This window comes from Sciurus vulgaris (genome assembly GCF_902686455.1).
Source record: "Sciurus vulgaris genome assembly, chromosome: 8".
Lineage (NCBI taxonomy): Eukaryota > Metazoa > Chordata > Mammalia > Rodentia > Sciuridae > Sciurus > Sciurus vulgaris.
In genome coordinates, this window is record NC_136468.1 from 14,008,972 (window position 1) to 14,036,098 (window position 27,127).

Genomic DNA, 27,127 nt, shown 5'->3' on the forward strand with positions numbered 1-27,127 from the left:
CACCCGGTGGGGAGGTGTCGCTGGTCAATTCCCTCCTAGAGGTTCCCCTCAATTTACAGCTACCACCTGGGCTGGGCTGCCTTCCTCTGCAAAGTTCCCCAGGGCCCGGCCCTACCTCCTGGGCCTGGGAGCCTCACCCTTCGCAGATGAATCTCCTTAGGCTGCCCCTCCTCAGAGAATCAGCCCGCAGGCCTGGAACCTTCGCTCCACCCCTAAGCCTGTCTCTGTGCGGCTCTTCCACCCAGAAGCCTCCTAGATCCTGGGACCCTGCTCTGCACCTAATCGCCTGGCTATGCGGCCCCTCCTCTGAGCAGCCACCTGGGGCCCCTTTACAATCGCTCTGAGTCCCAGAGACCCGCCACACGCCTCTTCCTCCAGACAGCCGCCCAGTATTCCGGTGCGGTCACTAGGAGTCCAAGCAACTCACTGCGTGCCTCCTCCTCCCACCAACCACCCGTAGCCCTGGGCAATCAATCACTCCGAGTCGAAGTGACTCTCCCCGTTCCTCCTCCTTCTCCAGATAACCCCCCGGGTATTCAGGAGCGGTCGCTCTGAGTGGCTCTGAATCCACATGACCCGCTGCACGGGTCCTCTGGGCAACCGCCCGGAGCTCTGGTGCGGCCACTCGAGACCAAGCGACCCACCACGCTTCTCCTCCAGGCAGCCCCCCTGTGTTCAGGAGCTGTCACTTTAAGTCCAAACAACTCACCACTCGCCTTCTCCTCTGAGCAGCTGCCTGGAGCGCTAATGCAGTCACTGCGAATCCAAACGACCCGCCGCGCTCCTCCTCCTCCTCCTCCTACTCCTCCGGGCAGGCCCCGGGGTTCAGAAGTGGTCTGAGTCCAAACAGCTCACCACGCAGCCCCTTCTCTGGCAACCGCCTGTAGCTCTGGTGTAGTCACCCCAAATCCAAGCGGCCGCGCTCCTCTTCCTCCTCCTCGTCCTCAGGGCAGGCCCCGGTGTTCAGAAGTGTCGTTCTGAGTCCAAACAGCTCGCCGCGCAGCTTCTCCTCTGGCAACCGCCTGTAGCTCTGGTGCAGTCACTCCAAATCCAAGTGGCCACGCTCCTCCTCCTCCTCCTCAGGGCAGGCCCCGGTATCCTGAGTCCACACAGCTCTCCTCGCCACTCCTCCCCTGGGCAGCCGCCGGAGCCCCAGTGGTTGCTCCAAGTCCCAGCGCTGTGCCGAGCGGCCTCCTTTACGGCGCTCCCAGCTGTCCGCGTTCACTGCTCCAGCGGGGGGAGGGGCGTCTCGCCAGCAGTTCTACTTCACAAAGTTTCCTGCGTTCCGGGACCACCGTCCCATCCGGGATGCCTCCCCAGGGGGTGAGAGTCACCCGGCTGCTTTGAGTTGGTCCCAAGCGTCTCAATATCTCCTGTTTTGAATCCTGAGTCCTGGAACAACATGAAATGCAGCCACCCTCTAGGCCGCCATCTTGAAACCCCCCTCAGGCACTTTTAAGCCCCTTCCTTTTGATCTTCACTGTCAGGGCTCTGATCCACCAGGCTTGGACCTATTCTCTGTATTTCCCATTCAGAATGTGTTTTTAAGTTTCCAGTGATGACTTTCTCTACTCTCCTCTCTCCAGTAAGTCTGATGACTATTTATAATGAAAGTAACCCCTAATCATATTAACAGTATAGAATTAAAGTTTGACCTCTGGGAACTTCACTAGAAATTGCACTTCATTCAACAGTGAATTATTAGTCAGTACCTGATTGGAATAGTGTATCCCAACCAGTGAAAATCTAATTAATAATACTATTATCTAGCAGCCCTTTACATCTTCTTTATAAGGTAACATTGTTTTTAAATGTTTTGATAAAAATGAGTTGTTTTACGGCATTTCTTTATCCACAAGTAAGGTAGACTAATGTCTAATGTCTCATGTCTCTAAACCATTAATCCATAATCTATTAACATTTATTAAATGCTACCAAGTGCGGGCTGGGGCTGTAGCTCAGTGGTAGAGCATTTGCCTAGCATATGTGAGGCACTAGGTTCAATCCTTGGCACCACATAAAAATAAAGGTACTGTGTCTATTTACAACTAAAAATATTTAAAATATGTTACCAAGTTCTAGTTAATTTTCTTTACAGTGGAGATGAGAAGATATAATTAGACATAATTTCAGTTCTTGAAGAGCTCAATCCTAACTTTGGCAAGCAGATGAATATGTTAATAATTATAATACAGTGGCTTAAATAATCCAGGTTTAATAATGTGCAAGTCTTTTTTGGTGGGGGTAGGAGTACTGGGGATTGAACTCAGGGGCACTCGACCACTACGCCACATCCCCAGTCCTATGTTGTATTTTATTTAGAGACAGGGTCTCACTGAGTTGCTTAGCGCCTTGCTTTTGCTGAGTCTGGCTTTGAACTCACAAACCTGCCTCGGCCTCCGGAGCCGCTGGGATTACAGGTAAGCACCACCATGTCCAGCTTGTACAAATGTATTTTGATTAGCTTTTCATCCCTGTGACCAAAATATCCAACAAGGACAACTTAAAGGAGGAAATGTTTATTTGGGGCTCATGGTTTCAGAGATCTCAGTGCACAGACAGCCAATTCCATTGCTCTGAGCCACGGGTAAGCAGAACATCATGGGGGAAAGGACCAGCAGAAGACAGCTGCTCAGCTCATGGTGAGGTCAGAAAGCAAAGAACAAGTGGGGAAAAGAGACAGATGCACCTTACAGGTCACACCTCCAGTGACCCACCTTCTCCAGTCCTGCCCTACCTGCCTAAAATCACCACCCAGTCCATTCAAACTAGAATGGACAGATTAGATTACATCTCTCACAAGCCAACCATTTCACCTCATAAAGTTCCTGCATTAATACAGGAGCTTTTTGGGGACACCTCATATCCAAACCCTAACAAAGTTCTATGGTATATGAGTCAGGGATCTCTAGATAAACAAAACCAAGAGGTAATATATACAAAAGTTTTTGTCATAAGGGCTTTGCTCATACAATCACGGAGGCTGAGAAATCCCATGATCTGTCTGCCACCTGAAACCTGAGAACCAGGAAAGCTGGAAGTGTAATTCAGTCCAAGTTTAAAGACCTTAGTATCAGAGAAGCCAATGGGGAAAATATGAGTCCCAGGAAAGTGTGATATGAGATGTCCCCATTCAAACAATGAGGCTTTAGAAATTTTTCTCTTTCCTCCATTTTTGGTTTTATTAAGGCTGTCAATGGATTTGAATGATGCCCACCCACTGGGTGGGACTACTGAGTCTACCAACTCAAATAATAATTTCATTCAGTAAACACCATTTCAGACAGACACATCCAGAAATAATGTTCACTCCAGGCACCCAGTGGCCCAAGTCAAGTTGACACATGAAATTAACCATCACATTGGGAATGCAAGAGCAAGGGTTCTTAACTGTTCCTAACCACTGGGAGAGTCAAGGAAGACACAATCAAGTATATAATCTTAGAGATGTTGTCAGAACAGGAAAGACAGTTTTTTGGACCAACCAAATGGAAATACATGCTTTTCCTGTTTCACCACCACTTTTCTAAGGCAGCAGGTGGCCCGACCTGGTCTGTTAAGATCCCCAGAGTCAGGTCTCTAGCCAAGGACTCCAGTAAAATTCACAGGTTCAGGGATTAGAATGTGGCTCTCTGTAGGTGGCAGGGCAAAGGGCATTTATTCAGACTACCATAACCTGTAATTAAAAACTTTCCTGCAGGGGCTGGGGATGTAGCTCAGTTGGTAGAGTGCCTGCCTCACAAGCACAAGGCCCTGGGTTCAATCTCCAGCACCACAAAAAAAAAAAAAAAAAAGGCAACTTCTAAATGCTCTCAGTGATGAATATTTTATGTGAATTTTTTCACAAAATAGAAAAAGATGATTAAATTTTTTATGATGACTGAAACTAGCATGGTACTAAAACCTGACAAAGATTTTACAATAGAGGAAAACCAGAGGCCAATATTTGCCATAGACATAAAAATTCTTAATAAAAAGGTGGCAAATAGAATTCAGTAATACATAAAGGGAATAATATAGCTATAATTTCTTCACAATCTTTCCCAGTTTACCCCTCCTTGTAGTTTGGATGTGAGGTGTCCCCCAAAAGCTCATGTGTGGGACAATGCTGGAAGGTTCAGAGAAGAAATGACTGGGTTGTGAGTCTTAACCCAATCAGCGAATTAATCCCCTGATAGGGATTAACTGAGTGGTAACTGAAGTGGTAGGTATGGCTGGAGGAGGTGGGAATAGGCGGCATGGCTTTGGGGTATATATTTGTATCTGGTAAGTAGAGTCTCTCTCTCTCTCTCTCTCTCTGCTTCCTGATCATGATGTGAGCTGCTTCCCTCCACCACACTCTTCTACCATGATGTTCTGTCTCACCTTGAGCCCTGAGGAATGGAGCCGGCCTTCTATGGACTAAGACCTCTGAAACCATGAGGTCTCAAACTTTTTCTCCTTTGCAGTTGTGCTGGTCTGGCCTTTAAGTCATAGCAACAAAGAAGCTGACTAAAACACCCCTTGTACCAAGTCAATTACTGTTGGGATTTCTTTGAACACAGGCTATGATTATTTGGGGCTATTCTAGAGCACTGCATGAGAGAATCATACTGCATGCATCCTTTGATGTCTTGTTTTTGGCACTATGCTTAAAGACCATTTAAGATAACATAGTCACTAATTAAAAAAAAAAAACGCAAAAATACTGAGAAAAAATGACACTGCACCAAGTCAATCACTGTTGGGATTCCTTCAAACATAGACTATGATTATTTGGGGCTATTCTAGAGTACTACATGAGAGAATCATACTTTATGCATCCTTTGATGTCTGTTTTTGGCACTATGCTTAAAGACCATTTTAGATAACATAGTCACTAAAAAAAAAAAAAAAAAAACCGCAAAAATACCAAGAAAAAATGGCACTGCACCATGAAAAGGACAGTTGTTTACAGTAAGCAAACAGGAACAAATTGGGAATGGGTGCACAAGATGACTCAAATTTTTCACAATTGTGTGCAACACATGCATATGTCAGCAAATGTCTTTGGAAGGAATACAAGTATTGATTTTGAGGTTACAAATAAATTTTAGTGAGTAGGTAAATTCACAGATACAGAACCTCTGAATAATGAGGATCAAATATACTGTTCTCTTATTCACAAATATTGGTTTTATGCAGTCATTAGCTCAAGGAATTAAACTGCTGTGAACATTCTAACAGAAGTCTTTGTGAAGATACATTTTCATTTTTCTTAAGTAAATTTCTGAGAACAGAATTACTGGATTGTAGCATAGGCATATACTTAACTTTAAAAAACCTGACAAAATTCTTTCCAAATAGGTTTTTACTATTTCATAATCCTTCCTACTTCTGAATTACCAACGCAACCAGTGGGGCCTAAAATAACATTTGGAGGGTATCAATTAACCCAGAAGCATGCCCTGAATTAGAGGAGTCATTTATGCAACAAGGGTTCTCACGGAACCCCAGTCTCCTCAGATTCCCTCATCTGCCAGCAGCCTCCACATTTCTCCAACAGTCATCACACAACCAACACAGCTGCTCAGAGTCCAGCAAGTCAGTGCTCACAGAGACACTCTGAGCAGCATTTGTCACAGTTCCCATGGGGCTGAAGACCTCTGTGATGAGTTCTTATATCACAATGTGATTACTGACTCCTCATATGTTAGTGTCATTTCTGGAATCTGCACAGAGTCAATCCTAAAATAAGAACTTCCTGCCAACCTCTTGCAGGAAATTGTATGGAGAGGCCCAATGTAATCTCTCAATACAGCATAATTCATACTAATTTTCTACTCTTCCCTTTAATAATATTCCATTTTTTACCTATTTCGCTACTGATAAGTGTTTCCAGGGTTTTTCTTTTTTACTGCAATATAACCTTCACATATATACCTCTACATTTTTACAAGTACATAATTTAAAATAATTATGTTAAACTTTTCTCTTATCAACTTGTCCTTCAAAAAATTGTATGAATTTTTATATCAACTTATAATCATTTGCAATGAGATTATGTTGGATCCAGTGTTTCCAGATGATGTTAATATTTCAGTGTTAAACCTGTAAAGATCCTGGAAATGACAATAACATCGAGAGTCAGTGATCACAGAGTGAAGTGAGGACATATTCCTCATATTCCTCAGGTCCTTACCCCATGGGAACTGTGCTGAAGCTACCTAGGAGTCTTATCTTTGGAGAAGCTGTATTGGATCAAGTGACAAGAGCAGGGGAAATATGAAAGAAAGCCACCAGCAGATGAGGAAATTCAAGAAGAATACATCAGACATTTTCTCTCAGGACTGTTTTCAGAACCAGCTTCCTTAAATCAGACCCTAGATCCCATTCCTACAGATAGTCTCCAGTTTTAACTAAGGTTATATCGGACAATCAGAAAACAGAGGTTGGTGTCTTGAATTCTGTAACTGAATCTTTCCCTAACTTCATGAATTCATAGTTTTTTCTTGTCTAGGTCAGAATTTCCCTCACGGAGAGAAGGTTATCCAGGACAAGAAAGGAAAGACTATCATGGGCCAGATAAAGAACAAAACTTACGAAACTAGGAAAGAGTTAAAAATTGAGCAGAAACTCCTCACATGGGCTCTCTCAGCCATTCCCAACTCCCTGCATTTTACTCTGCACAAAGAAATCTCATGCTCTTTTTTAATTGTGTAAAAGCGCATATAGCATTAATTTTACTATTTTTAAGAGTGCAGTTTAGAAACATTAAACAAGTTCACATTGCTGTCTATCTCCAGAACTCTTTATTTTGCAAAACTGAAATTCCATGACTGCTAAACAATAACTTCGCATTCCCTGCTCAGCAGTAACCTCAAGCAGCTATCACTCTACTTTCTGTCTCTATGAATATGCCCGCTCTAGGCACCTCATGCAAGTGAAATCATATAGTATTTGTCTTTTTTGTGACTGCCTTATTTCACTTAGTTAAACTTCATCCATATGTCAAAATTTCCTTCCTTTTCAAGGATGAATAACAACCCATTTTATGTATATACCATATTTTATTTAACGATTTATTCATCAATTGGCAATTTGGTTGCTAACATATTTTGGCTATTATAAATAATGCTTCTAGAACACAGTATTATAAATGTTTCTTCAGAACTTTGTTTTCAATTCTTTGCATATCATCCTGCCCACAGTCCAGTGCACTAGAACATGGGAGCGGTTGCTGAGAGATCAAAGAAAACACCAGTGATGGCATGCAAGACATTAGGTCTATTGAAAATTGCTTATGGGGAAGGTCCAGTGGTGACAGGCTAGACAGACAGGCACTTCACCAAGTCATGCCTCCGTCCCTCAAGATACTGCTACAGAAACTAGTGCCCCCACCCCTCTCAAAACTTTGTCTGGTAGCAACCAGCTAGATGAGTGGCACTTGTCCTCTCTACAGTGCCCTCAATTCTGCACCAGTTACCACAGAGAGGGGTTTATAAGTTAGTCTACAGAAGCAGTGACATCATTAGTTTAGTCTGTTTTGTTCCTTGCATTACCAACATTACCAGCATTCCCCAGAAGCAGCTGTCCTGGCCTGCATGCAGGAAAGCAGTTCCTACAGATAATACTAGTTTTCCATGCTTACAATATATGTAAGAAAGAGACAGTGCCCTTCAAAATGCGATGTCTGGACATCGCAATCCAGACTCACTCTGGACTGAGCCTTTAGTTTCCAGGGGTTTTTTTGTTCTTTTTTTTGTTTTTGTTTTGTTTTGTTTTGTTTGTTTGTGGTACTGGGGATTGAAACCAGAGCCTTTACCACTGAGATACATATTCAGTTTTTTAAGACAGAATCTTGCTAAGATGCTGAGGGTCTCACTAAATTGCTGAGGCTGGCCTGAAACTAGACATCCTCCGGTCTCAGCCTTCTGAGTCACTGGGATTACAGGCAAACATCACAGTGTCATCATTACTAGCTATTATTATTATTCCCTTTTTTGGAATGACAATACTGAGATTCATAGAGGTTAAATAATTTTTCCTCAGACACATAGCTAATTAATAGTGGTGCTAGATTTTGCAACCAGATCTGATTCTGAAGCTTCATATCAGTCCCCATCATGTTACTTCACATAAATGAAGCTCCTCTCTTGTCAAATGTACTTTTTTAAAGGTTTGGAGTAGGAAAAGTTCTGGACCTTAAAATGCAAATAGAAGAGCTGTTCCTAACTGATTTCAAACAAGTCAATCACAAACTTGGCTACTTTACGAAGGTAAAGATGATTCTTTAGAAAGCAAAAACAAGAATTAAAGAACTGACACCATTTGAAAGTTACAAATCCAGAGAAGTAAGGGTGAAGAAGAAAAGAAGAGTGAAGCAAAGAGACACATGAAATGAAGCAACAGGAAGATGTAAAAGACAAAGCAACATCTCAGAGCAACCCACTGCAGAGAAATAACAGTGGAAGCTTATTGTCCACTCTTTTCTCATTTCTTTTTTGGTTTTTTAAATGTGTAAGTTTCAACCGCCAGGATTTAACTGCTCAAGACTTCATTACAGTACAGTCTTCCCCTTGACAGTCACTCACAGGAAGCCCAAACCAAAGCTGCAAGTGTGCTTCTGAACACAGATTAGAAAGCAGTGAGGTAGACTGGATAGGTTCAGATTATAGACATGAGAGCTAGTCATGCCCAGAGCTTCAACTCAGATTCAAACCAGCTTGGAAAGTCCAGAGAAGATAAAACAGTGTTGTCTAAGAGGAAAGAAGGAAGAAGGCAGTTCATTTTCTGATGCAAAGAAGAAATTTTGTGTCCAATAAATCTGACCTCACATTTATTCCATAAAAAATAGTAAGAATAAATATATAAAACACCTAGCAAGCATTGATCTCAATTTCTGGCAGAAATAGAAAAAATTTTAGAAATAGCATCATTTGACACTTTTTCAATTACAAGCAACAGAATACCCAACTCAAATTGTCCTACACACTGAGAGAGATTTAGTAGATGATTTAACTGCAACTACCTATTAAGAAGACCTAGATTCTGGTACAGATTCATCAGGACTTCAGCCACATTTCTGGACAATTATCTAATCCTAATCCCTCTGTGGGTATGCTTAATCCTTAGATAAGATTCTCAATGACTACAAGATGACAGTTGTGATTCTGACTTCTCATTCTCAAGCTACACTGTCTAGGAAAACACTCATTTAATGACATCTCAATCATGATATTTATGTTTAATAACCATTTGCATCATATATCCAACCCTAAGCAAACAGAGATCTCATTTCTATAAGATTAGGTCAAGCAGGTCATGCCTTTGAGGTGATTATGTCACAATAGAGGTAAGATAGAGTGAATGCTAGAAAATCAATCATACTGCCTATGTGTTAGTCAACTTTCCATTATTGTAACAAGTATCTGAGATAATCAACTTATAATGAGTAAAGGTTTATTTTGACTCACAGTTTTAGATCACAGTCCATGAATGATCAGTCAGCATCATTGTTTGGGATTCTGGTGGCACATCATGGTGGGAAACAGTGGCAGAGTAAAACTTCTCACCTTGTGACCATAAAACAAAAGACAAAGAGTTCAGGGTCTCACAATCCCCTTCGATGGCATACCCACAATGACTGAAAGAAGTACCAATAGGCCCCACTTCTTAAAGCTTCCACCACCTCCCATTAGTGTCAGGCTAGGGACCATGTCTCTAATATAAGAGCCTTTGAGGGACATTCAAGAACCAAACCATAACATTTTTCCCTGGCTCCCATAGGTTCATTTCAACTTCACAATGCAAATGCACTCAATCCTCAAACATTGTCAAAGTCTTAAATGTATGAGCATTACTCAAAAGTTCAAGCCCAAAGTCTCATATGAGACTCAAGCAGACTCAGCTATGAGACCCTCTAAAAATCAAAAGAAAAGGTATATACATTTAAGACACAACAGTGAGACAGGCACCCAGTAAACATTCTCATTCCACAAAGGAAAAACAAGAAAATAGTGAGGAAGGATTGAACCAAAGCAGGACTTAAAATCAGAATGGCAAACATTAAATCCTATAGCTCTACAATCAGCATCCAGAGCACATTCTGTTGGGATGGGAACTCCCAACAACTCCTTTGTTGGTTGCAGTCCACATGACCATGCCTCAGGTTGACTTTGCACACTACCTTTAGTTTCTCTCAGCAGGCTTTCTACGTTTCAGTCATCTCTAACTTAATGGAGTCTCTACTGCAGCTTCTATTTTACTCTTCAAGCTCTAATACCACCTTGTCAGGGGCTGCTTGTGGGACCTCTGAATCCATAACACATGGCCTGGTCTCCCAAGCTTTCCTTTGAATCTTGATAGGTCTCTATAATCCCATAAATTACATTTTTCATGCCTGCAAAACCAGTACCAGGTGAATGATGCAAAGGTCTACCACCGGCACAAGCTATACCTGGGCTGGCTTGAACCATAGCTGCACAGAACGTGCAGGATTTGCTGGGGAAAGGAATCTTAGGGAAGCAATTGTCCAGGTTCTTTTAGGTGTGCAGGTGTCCCATAGTCTTTTTTCCAAAGACTCTTCCTGGAATGCCTTTGAAACAAATTTTCATTTCTACATTTTTGAGCCTATGATGTCCTCAGCTTTGCCACCAATTTCCAAGATGCTTTCTAGGCATCTTTCCCATTATCCTAGTACTAGAGCACTCAACTTCTTTTTATGGGTACCAATCTCCAGAGTAACTGTACCTTCCTTGACTGCATCTTTACATACACTCCTTTTTCACCAAGGTGCAAATTTTTCAAATTTTTCTGATCTGCAACTTTTTGCTCCTGATCCTTAGTGTAAATTTGGATAAAAGTAGCCAATAATACCGTTCTGTTGCCTGAATGTCTTGTTGCCTTAAAATGTACTCTATCAAATAAATTTGTCTATCTTCTTTAAGCTCAGCCTCCCACAAAGTTTCAGAGCCTGAACAAAATATATACAAATTCTTTTTCACAGTGGAGCAAGTGTGGCCTCTAGTCTAATTCCTAAGAAAATCTTCATTTTCATCTGAAACTTCAGCAGCAGCCTTTATTGTCCTCATTCCAATCAGCATTCTGGTCTTTATTGAGCCCTAACCAAAATCATCTGTTAAGCTCCACTTACAACATTCTAGACTATCTCTTGCCCACTTCTCAAACCTTTCTGAATTCTTCCTGTGAACTAATTCCAAAGATTTTTCCACATAACCAGGTACAGTAATAATAGCAAAAACAGTTTCATTTCTCAGTACCAATTTTCTGTTAGCTTTCAATTACTGTAATAAATACATGAAACATAAACTTATAAAGAGAATAGGATTATTTGACTCACAGGTTTAGAGATTTCTGTTCATGATCAAATGGTCCCATTGCTTTGGGCCTGTGATGGCACATCACAGTAGTAGAACAGGGACCACCATAGAGACAAAGGGCAAAATGCTCTTCTGGACCTTGGCCCCAATAAAATCCTTACTTATGTGTTTGTTCCCCTGATTTAATGCTTCCATTGTCAAAAGATTCCAATGTCTGGCATCAGCATCAAGTGGTGAAGCAAAACTGCTGAATCATGCCTGTAAAGCAAAAAAAGACAGACAAAGGAGCCCACAATCCCTTTCAAGAGCACACACCCAGTGACCCCAAAATCTCCCAACAGCCTTGCCTCTTAACGTTTCTATCACCTCTAATAGTACCAAGCTGTAAACCATGTCTCTGTACATGGACCTTTGGGAGACACTGAATATTCAAATCATGGCAGTCCACTACTGGAATCATCTGGTCTATTCTCTCCATTATATGGATAAAACAATCTAAAACCCACAGGTCATTCATTTTCTAAATTTACATTGTTTTTCAATTCCAATTAAACCACAGTCTACAGAATATTATTATTCTACATATTTGCAAAGAAGAAGGTGGCTAGAGAAGAATAGGTGTGATTTCAGAATAAATATGTAAATAATAGATAAGTATGTGGTAATAAATAGAGTGGGGTTAGAAGAGTTTACCCAGAGTATCAATAGAAATAGAAAAAGACCCATAATCAGATTTCAAACTCTTTAGGAAGCTAGAATGGGTCTACGAGGAGCAAATAAAAATGATAAATTTAAGATAAACAGAAGTCAAATATGTGACATATATACATAAGTTTGGATGATATCCTTCAATTATTTTATAAATAAAGCTACAGGTCAAGAAAGATGACCCTCCTCTCCTGAGTTGAGGGTCAGACATGATAAAATCAAAAGGTTGGAGGAAAGAATGTAACCAGAGAACCACCTGCCTGGCCAGATACATTCTTGTTCCCTTGGTTGTTTCCTTTTAACTATCATAGCAAAACCTATTGGCTTATATCAGGGATCCATTTCTATACAATGCACAAAGGTAAAGGAAAAAGATCTCGGCAAGTAAGGAAAGAGAATAATCATCTCAATTTGATTAAAAACTTTTACACAAATTGCAACTCTCATCAAAATTAATGAACTGAATGCTTTCAAGATATGAAACAAGGCAACATTTTTCCAGAAGCATCACTCTTATTCAATATAGTAATCTTAATTCTAGCCACTGCAATAAGGAAAAGAAATTAAAGATGATCCAATTGGAAAGGAAGAAATACATTCACATCTATTTCTAGATGATATTATTATCTGTAAAATCCTAAGGACTCTACAAAAAGAAAAAAAGAAAATTTCTAAAATATGTGAGTACAGCAAGGTTGCAGGATGTAAGATCAACACACAAAAATCAATGATATTTCTATACATTAATAATGAATATAGAGAATTCAAGACCAGAAATGCAATATCATTTACAATCACTACAAAGGAAATTAAATAATTAAATATGCACTTATCAATATATGTATAGGATCTGGATGCAAAAATGTGAAAATGGTAATAAAAGAAATCAAAAACTAAATAAAAGGAATGGCATGCCAGGTTCATATATTAATATATGAGAATCAATATATTAAAGTATTGATTCTCTCAGACTTATCTAAAGATTTAATAGAAACCCTATCAAAATTCCATCAAGGTTTATCACATAGAAAGAGAAATTTATTGAAATTTATACATGAAAGTTATAATCCCTAGAATATCTAAAATAATCTTGAAAAAGAGTATAGGGCTAGGATTGTAGCTCAGTGGTAGAGCACTTGCCTAGCATGCAGGATGCACTGTGTTCAATTCTCAGCACCACATATAAATAAATAAAATAAAGGTCCACTGAAAACTAAAAAAAAACTATTTTTTAAAAAAAGTATAAAGTGAAATAAATCATTGTTTTTCTATTAAGATCTACTGTACAGTCAGAATAATCAAGACAGTGTGCTATTGGCACAGAGACAAAGCACAGTTCTGGGCTAGAGATACCAATCTGAAATCATAGAACATGTGCCCAGTGCAAACTTCTGAGAATTTGTTGATGTATAACCATTTCTTCCTAGAAAGCAATGTTGCTTTTCTGCACTTAGCCCTCAGATTCTCAAATGAGGGCACAAACTTCCACAATCTGGCCCATAATCTACCTGAAAAACCTGGGAATATAGCCTCAGAATAAAGTCTAGCTCTTTCTCAACTTTTCACCTATTTTTACTAATCCCACTTCTTCCCACAGAAAATTTTCTAAAACTCCACCATGTCTTTGGATTCAAGTATATTTCATAAACTAGCTGTACTCCCAAAAGCACCTGTACATTTGTTATAAGGTTCAGAAGAGTGTGTGCCATGCCTGGTTTTCATTCCATATTTTGGGAGTTAGTATGAGGAACTGTACAGTTTTATAAGACCCATGCTGTTTGATTGACTATGGTTCAAAAACTGTGGATATCTAATAACAAGACTTAGCTTCTACTTACAGTTTGCTACCATGTGTGACTATGGGAAAATCACTCAAATTCTGTTTCAGTTCTGTTACTCACAGATCAGAAAGAAACAGTACCAGCCCAGTCGTAGCTCCTCTTTCTAAGGTTGTTAGGACATTGCAATTTGACTATGGGTATAAGAAGCTTTCGAGAAAGAGGGGTACATCTGGCTTTCAGGTAAAAACCTTCATTTCTTAGCAACGAAAGAACAAATTAAATGGGTAGTGTTAAGAAATGCAAGAAGATTTTTGTTCAGAAGTGCGCCAGTGCCACATTATAGAAAAGGGAGGCCAGCACAATCCCAGCTAAATCTCTATGGTTATTTTGGGGTCAAAGACAGGTCAGACTATTATCTTACATAGTCACTAACAAGAACAAAATGATATTAATACACAGAATATGTAAAGAACTCAAAAAACTTAAGATTAATAAACAACCCAATAAATAAATGAACTAAACAGACATTTCTTAAAAAAGAAATGCAAATGGACAACAAATATGTAGAAAAATGTTCAACATCATTAGCAGAGAAATGCTAATCAAAATTACACTGAGATTATATCTTACCCCATTAGAATGGCAACCTTGCTGGCAAGGATGGGGGAGAAAGGAACATTTCACATTGTTGGTTAGACTGCAAATTAGTACAATCACTGTGGAAATCAGTATGGAGAGCTCTCAGAAGACCAGGAATAGAACCATTACATAACCGAGTTATCTCACTTCTTGGTATCTATCCAAAAGAATTACAATCGCCATACTATAGTGATACTTGGATTCCAATGTTTATAGCAGGCACAATTCACAATAGCCAAGTTATGGAATCAACCTAGGTGTCCATCAACAGATAAATGGATAAAGAAAAAGTGGTATATTAACTACAATGGAGTTCTACTCAGACATAAAGAAGGAAAGTATGTCATTTGCAGGTAAATGGATGGAAATATCATGGTAAGATAAATAATCCAGACTCAGAAAGTCAAGTGTGTTTTCCCCTCAAGATTGGAGGGGTCTCATGAAAATGGAAGGGAGATCAGTAGAGGAGAAGCAGGGGAACGAGGGCTAAGGGAGGAAGGGAGGTAAAGGAGAAGAGCCGAGGAATAAAATTGACCAAATCATGCGATACTCATGTATGAATATACCACAATGAATTCCACTTTTCTGTATAATTATAATGCACCAATGAAAAAAAATAGACTTGTAAGTACTTAGAAAGAAGTCCAGAAGAGTAGAGCAAAGGTAACAGGGGAAGGGCGAAGGGTAGAGTAAGGGAGAATACTAAGGAATTAATTGGAACAAATTATGTTATATGCATATATGGAATATGTCACAATGAACTCCACTACTATGTATAACAATGATGCACTAAAAAAAATAAAGACAAAAAGAAACTTTAAAGGTTTCAACTGATATAAAGTATAATTAATTTCACATCTCAGACTAACCTGAAATAAATTCACCATTGACAGGTCTACAAAGAACTAGTTCAGTGCTTGGAATTCAGTAAGTGCTCAGTGAATGTTAGCTGCTACTGTTACTGCTCTTTCCCCTGTTAGTGTGCTCCCAATTGTGCAAAGACGACTATAGGAGTCTATTATTAACTGAGAAAGCTTTTAGTTATGTAAATAGACTTCAAAGGCACTATCTTCTGAATCTTAAATCTTAGACCTATGTCATCTAGAATAGATACCATTCCTCAACTGTCAAAATAACTGTTTCATGCTTTTCATTTCCTCCTTTCCTTAGCCCAAAGCTGGTGATCAGGACAGCAAAGACCAAGTTGGTGATAACATCTGAGTGATGAAACAGTGCTCAAAGGGAAAGATGAAACTAGTGTAACAAAGATGGGAGGGGCCAAGGAGAGTATAAGTTAACAGTGAGGAGTTCAAGGCAAACATCAGGGACCCTGTCTCCCTGAGCTAAGGTGGAGGATCCTGTTCCTCGCAGCCTTGGAAACTCTGTGGGAAAGCTAAGTCCTGAGCCTACATCTTCCCTTTCCACGGGCAGTTGAACTACGGTCAAGTGGATGGCTTTTAGGAGGAGTAGCAAATAGAGGAAACCAAATCCAGCAATTCAAGGAATTAAGCTGCTTTTCCTTTCCTGAAAGGCCCCGATAGAGGTATATCCTCCTCCCCCAATTCCCTGGAGCAGAAGGGTTTCCATTGGTCTGTCTGAAGCCATCTTCCTCCCTTGTTTATGAACTGCTTTCCAATCCCACTGAATACCCCAAACCTGAAAATACCCACTGAGTCTAGTGGACATTTCTGAGGAGACAAGTGAGCCGAGGATTCTGTACTCTGCTGACCTTCCAGATCTCACAGGGAAAGAACTGCACCATCATGAAACTTGTTTTCTATTTGGGTGTCCTTGCTGGTATGTGTTCAAGACCTTCTACTCTGTCCTATAAGCCATAGATTAATGTAGGATTAGGGTAAGGAAGAGGTAGGATGTGTGAAGCGTGCAGAACAGTCAAGAAACACTGTCATGAACAGATTAGGGTCAACCCCATGTCCAGGGGCTCTCAGGATAGACTGAGTACACCCTTCTAGTGCTAAGCTACAGTACAAACCTACTTGGAGGATCCTCAACAGTGAGTGTTCCCACTTGGTTATTCCAAAAAGTAGGCCTCATTACCCTCTGGGCAAGTCCCAAGATGGTCACAAAGACAGAGAACTCATTTTTTACCTCTATTTTCTCTTTCCCAAAACTTCGAAATGCAAGGGGTGGAGAAGGTAGGAATAAGAAATCTAATATCAGAGGCTGCCTTCCATGAAGTTCTTCAGATTGGAGAATTTGCTGGTGAGGCATTTCTCAGGTTGTATCACATATTAGCTGTGTAAGATTGGGCAAGTTAATGAATCCATTTGTGTTTCAGTTTTTTCAGTCAAGTAGGTATTTACTATCTACATTACAGAGTTGTGAAGATTAAATAAATCCATGGACTGGTTTCTAGAATTCAATGTCTCTTGCCCTTATTAGTAATCTACCCTTTTTTTCTTGGGGTTTCTAACTCCATGATCACACAAAGAAGCATGTAGTGAGGTAGAAGCCCATGTCTGGGAGGGTCAACAGAAGTACTAAGAACAGCCAAGACAAGACCGGTACTTCATTTCTGATACTAGAATTAGTCTTTCTACCCTTTATAATCTAGGGATTTTTAAAATTACTTATAAAATTATCATATGTTCACATTAGAAATTTTGGGAATTTTTGAAGTAGAAAAAATAGACATTCATCATCCCACCTCTCAGTCAAAAGCATGCTAATACTTTGAATTTACTCCCAGACTTAATTTTTGCATTTGAATAATTTATTTCTTTTTTGGTGATTTTAGACAATTTCATTACAGTATATATACATTTTATTGTTATTTTAACTTAAATGTCATTAATATTTCTTTTGGTGTTGAATATTTTTATAAATATAATTTTTAATATATGTGATGTTCCACTTGTTCATGTGCTTTTTATTTTAATGTCCAACATTATTATATTAGGCATTTATGTTTCCAATGTTTAGCTATTATAAATGCACACAGTTATTCATAAACTTTAGACAAAGATGATCTCATTATTTCTTTAAAATGGATTCTTAGGGTTGGAATTAAGTCACAAGTTATGAACAATTTACAATTCCAGATGCCTACTTCTGAGTTGCTTTTTAAGAAGATAAAGTCAATTTGCAAGCTTTAAATGAGTCTCTCTTATTAGTCTTTCTTAGATTAACTATTATCAATATTAGCCAAAAATGATCATTATGAATATTAGATATAATGGCCATTTTGATTTAGTTTTAGTAGAAAAATTGTCAACTGTATTCACATTTCCTGGGTACTTCATTTCTTTCTTAAAACCTTCCATGTTTCTTTTCAACTGGGAAGTTATCATCTTATTTGTTCTAATATTAATAATTAAGCATATTAATTATTTTCTCAGGGACATTTTTCTGTGCTCACTCGCATGTGCAAAAGGAAGATTCTGCTCCCTATTTAGTATACCTCAAATCTCACTTCAACCCCTGTGTGGGTGTCCTTATCAAAACCAGCTGGGTGCTGGCCCCAGCTCACTGCTACTTACCGTGAGTATTGAACATCCACATCTCCTGAAAGAGGGATTCTAAATCAGTGATTCTCAATAGGAACAGTTTTTACCTCGGGGCACATTTGGAAGATATTTTTGGTTATCAAAATCAGGAAACAAGGCTAATGGCATCTAGAAGGGAGAGGCCAGAGCAAGGACACAACTGAACATCCTACAGTGCTAGCACAGTGTCCCAAAATGTTCAGCCCAAAATTGTCATAATGTCGCCATTGAGAGACCCTGTGCTACATGTTATAGTTCTTCAATCTGCTATCAATTTTTTTCAATTTTTTTTACTGGAAATATGAATGCATTTTATCAATTAAGGGTCCACTGATCATGCACTTAAATTGGGCAAATTGAGTTTTAAAAAGAAACTAAGCCCAAAGGGATGGAGATAATACCAGGAAAATACAAAGAATAGTTCCATTACCTCAGGGTTAATAATTAGAAAAATGCATTGAGCACCCATATGCCTAAAAGGACAAGGGAAAGAGTGGTTTCAAGGAAGGCAGAGAGCCTGAATATGAAGAGACTCTGATAGGAGCAATCTGCAGCAATACTGCAGAGATGGAGCTGGCAGGATAAACACGCAGACCTCACCTTTCTCTTCTTATTGACCAAAATTCTAATCAGAAGCCTGCCGATTTAATTCGCTTGGAATTAAATTAAGTGCAGAATGGGGTAGAACAGGGTTGTTAGTGGGTTTAGTCAAGAAAATAGAAAATATCCAACTCTCAGGTCATTCCATTGTCCAGTCTCAACCAAGATGGAAATTGCCAATTGGATAGATAAGCACTGGAGAGGCTAGAAAATTTTCTTGGACATGCATTATTTTCCTCTCCACCACATTAAGGACACTACATTAAACACAGTGGCTAAGAGTCACACTACTGACTTCATGATCATGAGAAAATTTCTACTATGTGCCTCTACAACTTCATCTATAAAATGGGGATACACATAGGATCCACTGATCAGACTTATTATAAGTTAGACAAGATAAGATAATTCAAATAAAGCACCTGGCACATAGTTACATTCAATATTTTAGTGATGGTGATGATGTGGAGGAGGAGGAGGAAGAGGAGGAGTGATTATTTCCAATCCTTTTCTCCAGAAATCTGAAAGTGCTGCTGGGAAATTTCAAGAGCAGAATCAGAGATGGGACAGAACAGACAATTAACCCTATCCAGATTATCCGTTACTGGAACCAGACTGACAGCTCCCCACAGGATGACCTCATGCTCATTAAGCTGTCCAAGCCTGCCATCTTAAACCATAAAGTCCAGATCCTTCCCCTTGCCACCAGCAATGTCCGGCCAGGAACAGTCTGCTTGCTCTCAGGTTTGGACTGGAGCCGGGAAAACAATGGTGAGTGCACCTTCCATAGCATATTGAGGTCATCAGTTATCCTTAAAGAGGAACATTCATGTCCTCAAAGCTGTGAGAAGAGAGGAGGGGATAATGGCTCAAGACCCAAAGGAGAAGCTACAAAAGTGGTCTGGCAAAAAGGGACCTGTCCAGAGTCATTTCTCCACCCCCAGGGTGTCTAATGCCCCACTGCTTCCTCAGGGTTTTGGCAGTGGAAGTCATCAAGCCATCTAACTGCACAGAGGCCACCATTCCTGATCATCAGAGGCACAGTTCACATTAGGGAGGCTACAGACCTGCTTCCAACACATGTTCATTTTACATGTGAAGCACACCTCTGAGAACTTGAGTCTGGTCACATCTTATTCCACCAAGACTGGACAGAGTAGAAAGAAAACTCTGCATTTCAAAAATTCATAAAGACTACTATTAAATTCTCAGGATTAACTCTCATAACTCTTCTTAGGGTTCATTTCTTCCCTTTTTCTTATTCCTTATTTTTATCACACCTACACAAAAAGACAGTCAAAGTAGAGGGTGGGAGTTAGGATTAAGTAGCAATTGAGAACAAGATGTTTTCTTTTGCTGCATCTTCTCTCAGGCAGACACCCAGACTTAAGGCAGAACTTGGAGTCCCCTGTGATGCCTGATAAAGACTGCAAGAAAACTGAACAAGGAAAAAAACACCGGAACTCCATATGTGTTAAATTTGTGAAAGTATTCAGCCGGATTTTTGGGGTAATCTTTTCTTTATAGTCAACTTTCATTTATGTTTTTGTGTCTACTTAACTAACCACAATACAACTTTTTTTAATGTCTAACTTTTTTGAGAACTTGTAGAGACACCATTGTTGCTTAGTCATGTGTTCTCCTTAGAGAGCATATTCATGAAAGAGCACTACGTAGTACCTCTAGTTGATAACACTTTGCTAGATGTTCATTCTCTACAAACGAAAATGGTAAAAACAGACACTGTTCTTTTAAAAAAATCAATCTTCACAAGTGAAACTGATTTCACCAGTTCAAAAAAATGGGGTTTGACTCATTTCACACATAATTCTAAAGAGGCTATTCTCAGACTTTCCAAGATCACACAGACTAGCTACAGCGAAGCTAGGAAAAGGACCAGAGCACTTTGTCTCCCACAATTCAGTGCTCTTTTCATGACACAACATGTTGTCTCTCAACAGAGCTCACCTAAGATGGGGACAAGGAGTGTTCCTGTGAGGAAAGGGCCTGACCATCTCTCTCTCTGATTTCTAATAGGAGGTGGCCGTGGCTACTGTCATCTGCAAAAACAAGCTCCAGGGAATTGAGGTTGGACACTTCATGGGAGGAGATGTTGGAATCTATACCAATATTTACAAATATGTATCCTGGATTGAGAAAAGCACTAAGGACAAGAGCAAATGAGGAGAAATGAAAGCCTACTTCTCCCTCTGCATCCCACTGTCTGTGCCATTGACTCCACAAGCTTAAGCTCAAAATAAAATCTCCAAATAGAAAGTTATGGGTGCAGCACACCAGTAGCCCATGTCTTCTTATTTGTGTCTCTACTCACATCCTCTACTACTAGATGACAGTACTATGTCCTCCTCCCTCAGTCATGACAATCAAATAATGAGGAACAGAATTGCTTCTGGTTGAGAAATGGCACTAGTGCTCTGAATCTAGGTGGGCCCATAAATACTTCAGTGAATAAAAATATTGCAAAAGGGATTCCATGTATTATACTTAACTGTTCTGGCAGCTTCTTAGAGAGCTTTAGAGGTGCTCCCTAATATACTATAAGAAGCCCAAGCAACATGAAGAAAGCAATGTAGGCTCTCTAAGTGACCTCCCAGCAAACAGCCCACATCAACTGCCAGCCAAGAGGGTGAGTCATTCAATCCAGTGGAAACACCCAACAATTGTATGAGAATTTCTAAGCAAAAACCACCCAGGTTACACAAATAGGAGAGATGACCAATTATTGTTTTAACTAAGTAACTAAGTTTTGGAATAATCATGCAGCAATGGAATAGAAAGAATAATAAAAGGTAGGTGAGGAAAGAGTAAGAAGAAACTGAAGACAGGAGTCAGGAATGTTTATAACCACAATACTAGTTATAAAATCACAAAGTCATAAAATGTTAGTCATTTATAATCAAGTATTTTTTTGTGATTAACAAAAAGAAAATAGAAATGCTAGAATTAAGACTTGTACCTGAAAGATTTAGGATCACTTTAATTTGAAAAGCATAAACAAAATAATTTTATCATCTGTGTTCCATAACAGCAATTATAGCAAAAAGAAGAGTACAGCCATTTAACTGACACAGGGTTTTAAATTCAAACTGTACCACTGTCTAGATATTTTCACCCTAACAGTGAAGCATTACACATAAGACAAAATCATATTTTCTAAAATTCCCTGAAACTTCTATTTAATGCAATAGATAATTTTTAAAAAGGGTAAAAAAGCATGAAATGTAACATTATTTGGCATAAGATAAGACTGACTATTCTCTTAATTAGAAATCAGGAGTAGCTACTCACATATTTGACAAAGTAGACTTCAAACAAAAATTAATCAGAAGAATCAAGATCACTTCACATTGGTAAAGGGAACAATCAAGAAGATATAATAATAATAAATATTTATGCCCCAAATATGGGTGCAACTAATTTCATAAAAAAGACACTACTCAAATTGAAGCCTCAGATAGACCCTAGTACTATAATACTGGATGATTTTAACACACCTCTCTCATAATCAGATAGGCCATCCACACATAAACTCATTAAAGACTTTTTGTACCTGAAAAATATTATAAGTTAAATGAAATTAACAGACATTTATAGAATATTTCATCCAACAACAGCTGGATACACTTTCTTCTCAGAAGCTCATGGAATCTTCTCCAAAATATACCATATGTTAGGCCACAAAGCAACTCTTAGCAAATACAAAAAAAACTGATACAACTCCTTGTATCTTATCAGATCAAAATGGAATAAAATTTGAAATCAACATCAAAAACTCTACAGACACTTCAGAAACACATGAAGACTGAACAACACACTTTTTAATGATGAATGGGTGATAGAAGAAATGAGGGAAGAAATTAAAAACTTCTTAGACTCCAATGATAATAGTAACACAACATACAAGAACCTCTGGGACACTATGAAGGCAGTTCTAAGAGGAAAGTTCATAGCCTGGGTGCCTACAGAAGAAAATCAGAAAGACCCTAGATAAACAACATAATGATGCAACTTAAAGCCCTTGAAAAAGAAGAAAAAAATCCAAAACCAGTAGAAGGAAGGAAATAACTAAGATCAGAACTGAAATCAATGAAATGCAGAATAAAAAAATATACAAAGTAACAATGAAACTTGAGTGGGTTCTTTGAAAAAAATAAACATGATTGATAAACTCATAGCCAAAGTAAACAAAAGAAAAAGGGAAAACACCCAAATTAATGCAATTAGAGATGAAAAAAGGAGAGACCATCAGGACATCACAGAAATCCAGCAGGACATTAGGGATTATTTTGAAAATTTATAATCCAATAAATTGAAAACCAGTAAGAAATGGATGTATTTATAGACAAATAACAATCTGCCAAAACAGAATCAAGGGGACACAGAAAACCTAAACAGACAAATAACTTGCAATGAGCTAGAAACAGTAATAAACAGCCTTCCAACAACAACAAAATTTAAAAACCCAGGACTAGATGGATTCTAAGCTTCATTCTAACAAACTTTAAAGAAGAACTAATGCCAATACTCCTCAAATTATTCAATGAAATAGGGAGGGAACACTTCCAAATTAATTCTGTGAAGGTACTCATACCAAAACTAGATAAGGACACATCAAGGAAACAAAACTATAGACCAATATCCTGATGAATTTAGATGCAAAAATATTTAATAAAATATTAGCAAATCTTGTTCAACAACATAGTAAGAAGATTATATATGATGACCAAGTTTGTTGTATTCCAGAGATGCAAGGATTATTTAATATACACAAATCAATAAAAGTAATCTATAAATGTAATTCCTTACATGAATAGAATTAAGAAAAAATCACTTGGTCATTTCAATAGATGCAGAGAAGACCTTTGATAAAACTCAGCACCCATTCATGATAAAAACATTCATTGATTTTTCAGATACTGAAGCAGCCTTGCATTACTGGGAAAATATCACCCATATGTACTCTATAATTATTTTTATGTTTGGTTGAATTCAGTTTGCTAGTATTCTGTTAAGTTTTTTTACATCTATATTCATAGGAGACATTGATTTTTAGTTTCTTTTCTTGCAATTTCTTTGTCTTCTTCTTATCAAGGTAACACTGGTCTCACTGAATGTACCAGAAAGTCTTCTTTCCTCTTCTATTTTTTTGATTGGAGTTTATAAAAGATTGAAATTAACTCTGAAAATGTTTGGCAGAATTTACCAGTGAAGACATTTGGTCATAGATTTTCTTTGTGGAGCTTTAAAAAAAATTATTACAAATTTAATATCTTTTTATAGGTCTTTTCAAAAAGGGGGGTTGGTTTCAGTATTTTGTGGATTATATGGCTTTTATTCTTTACTAAGTTACTGGAGTAAATGGTGTTTATACAATGTTAAAAAATTCCTGCATTCTTGGGATAAACAACTTGATTGTGTCATATTGCATTTTTTAAAGATTTTTTAATGTATTTTCTTTTTTAGTTGTAGGTAGACACAATAGCTTTATTTTATTTTTATGTGGTGCTGAGGATCTAACCCAGGGCCTCAACGTGTGCTAGGTGAGCACTCTACTACTGAGCACTCTACCACTGAGCCACAACCCCTGCTCCCATTATTGCCATTTTTAATCACCATTGTCTTCTGTTTTCTAACAACTTGATCTTTTATATTTTGAATATTTACTTCTATACTTTAATGTTAAATGAGTCTATAATTTTCATCTTGTGTTTATTTCTGTATTGTTTTGGTGTCAAGATTGCATTAACCTCCAAACAAAGCTTGAGGGGAATTGCCCTTTATTATTCTATTCTCTGGAAGAGTTTTTTTTTTTTTTTTAATTTTATACTACATCTTGGCAAAATTTACCTGTAAAACTTCCTGAACTTTTTTTCTATGTGGAAATATTTTAACTACTACTGTTTTAATCTATCAAATTAAATAAGTAAATTCTTATTTCTTCCTAAATCAGTTTTGGTAAATTGCATTTTCCTAGAAATTCATAATTTCATGTTTTCAAATTTACTGAACTGAAGTATGTAATATTTTTATGATATTCTTAATATTTAATTTTTTATATCTGCAGGTAAGGACTATTTTGCATTTGGTCATATTTTTACTTGTTCTAATGAGTTGTACATGACAGTAGAATGCATTTTGACACATCATACATAAATGAAGTATAACTTCTCTTTTCTCCAGTTGTATGTGATATAAGGTTACACTAGTGGTTGTGTAATCATGTATGCACATAGGGTAATAATGTCTGATTCATTCTACTATAATTCCTACCCCCATACTCCCTTCACACCCTTCTGTCTAATCCCAAGTATCTCTATTCTTCCCTAGCCTCCCATTCCCTTATTGTGAATTAGCATATGCATATCAGAGAAAACATTCAGCTTTTGGTTCTTTGGGATTGGCTTATTTTGCTTAGCATGATATTCTCCAGTTCCATTCATTGAATGGCAAATGCTATAATTTCATGTTTCTTTAAGGCTGAGTAATCCATTATGTATATATACCACAATTTTTTTATCCATTCTTCTGTTGAAGGGGACCTACTTTGTTCTATAGTTTTGCTATTGTGAACAATTTTGTATTTATATCATTTAGTTTCTCTCATTTATTCTTGTTCTGTCTTATCAGTGGCATCTTAGTCCATTCAGGCTGCTATAACAAAATATCATAAACTGAGTGGCATATAAACAAAATGTTTCCCAGTTTTGGAGTCTGGGGTGTTTGAGGTCCACATACTAGTAAATTTAGTGTCTGATGATGACCTACTTCCTGGTCACACACGATCATTTTTTTTTTTTTTTTTTCATGCTCATGTGTTGTGAAGGACAAAGGAGATCTCCAGGGCCTCCTTTATAAGAGCATTCCCTCAGGATCATGTCAGCTTCCAAAACTCCTACATCTAAATAAGGTTTCAACAAACAAATTTTGAGGGAACACAAACATTCAGCTTACTGCAAATGGGTTTTCTATTTTACTAGTATTTTCAAAGAACAAACTTCTGACATTTTAATGTATGTTAGAAGAAACAACATACTGAAAGAGAAAACTGAAGGTAATTTAATAAATGATTTATAAAGATTTGGGAAAGTTTAAAGAAATTAATAGGTCCTTATACCCAGCTATTTGAGAAGGTTTTACCAAACTTGAGCCTGAAAGGTTGCTATAGTTTGGCTTTTGAATGTACCCCAAAAGCTCATATGTTAAAGTCTCATTCCCGAGTATGGTGCTATTGGGAGGTGGTGGAACCCTTAAAAGATGGGGCCTAGTGGACAATTTTAGGTCAATAGGGGGCATGCCCCTGAACAGGATTGTAAGACCCTGATCTCTTCTGCTCTGTTTTTCACTTTACCATGATATGAATATGTTTGCCCTGTAACATACTACTGCCATACCAGAGGTCGAAAAGCAATATGTCCAAACCACCATGGACTGAAATCTTCAAAATTGTAAGCCAAAATAAACCTTTCTCTTTATAAGTTTATCATCTCAGATATTTGTTACAGTAATGGAAAGCTGATTGACACAAAGACCAAGAGAGAGTTTAGGTAACAACATACTGAGAGGGTGAGACATTAGAGAGTCCTATTAAAAGAAACCACAGCCTCAAGAGAAAGGAGTCACTGCCAAAACACGTCTGCAAGGACACATGCAGGGGATTAAACGCCCTGATTTCTCTCCATGTCATCTACTATGCCTCCACTGTTGCTTTTGATAGAATCCTAAGGGAATGCAGTCTATAGAGGCAGTCCAAAGTATGCAGTCTATAGAGGCAGTCAAGGATACAAAGCAAGAAGACTGGTAAAAAAAAGGAATCTTGAAACAAATGAAAAATATCCAGCACATAGGTCCTTTATCTGTATTTTCCATTCATTTAGTTCTTCCATATCTTTATTATCTCTTTACCTCCATTCATTTGTCCAAGGCAACTGGATATTAGATTTTCAGCTTGAAGCTTTGCAGATTATGCCATGTTCCCTGTATCCATAATTTATCAGTCATCCTCAGTTTGGCATTGAATGCTTCCAATTTTTCATTTTATAAATAGCTTTTTGGTAAAGTTTTTTGTACAAAGAATACATATCTTTAAGAGATGTATTACAGAAGATATAATTACTACATCAAAATATATACATATATATCAAAATCATTGCTAAATTGTCTTTGGAATATTATTTCAAGTAACACATCCATCTTCAGTGCATGAAAGTGCCCTCACCCATGAAATCTTGATAAAACTATTACCTTTTTAAATCTTTGCTAACTGGAGAAACACAAAGAGCCAAAACTAGGAGAAATGTTTTTAATAAATGCTTATAAACCATTTATATCACTTCTTTTTTGAATTGCCCTCAAAGTCTTTCTTATTTTTCTATTGGAATGTTATGATTCTTCTTAACAATTTTGTAATGATTAGGACTAATGATTCATTTGGCGGTTTTATGTTCTGATTATATACATTGGATTTCTTTTGTTTGTGACAGAGAAATTTTAAGTTTTTATGTATTCAAATGTATAAATAATCTTCATATGATTTTTTTCTCCTTGACAACATACTTAGAAATGTCTTCCATAC

At 38.1% G+C, this 27,127-nt stretch overlaps 1 protein-coding gene across 1 annotated transcript; it reads left to right on the top strand.

Annotated features, from left to right (window-relative positions):
• Positions 1-16,191: 16,191 nt before the first annotated feature.
• PRSS37 (serine protease 37) lies at positions 16,192-20,718 on the top strand (the record flags this gene model as incomplete). Its single annotated transcript, XM_079149768.1, has 5 exons — positions 16,192-16,225; positions 17,788-17,929; positions 19,052-19,309; positions 19,911-20,043; positions 20,572-20,718. 5 exons carry the CDS (start codon positions 16,192-16,194, stop codon positions 20,716-20,718), a joined length of 714 nt encoding a protein of 237 aa, XP_079005894.1.
• Between the last annotated feature and the right edge of the window lie 6,409 nt (positions 20,719-27,127).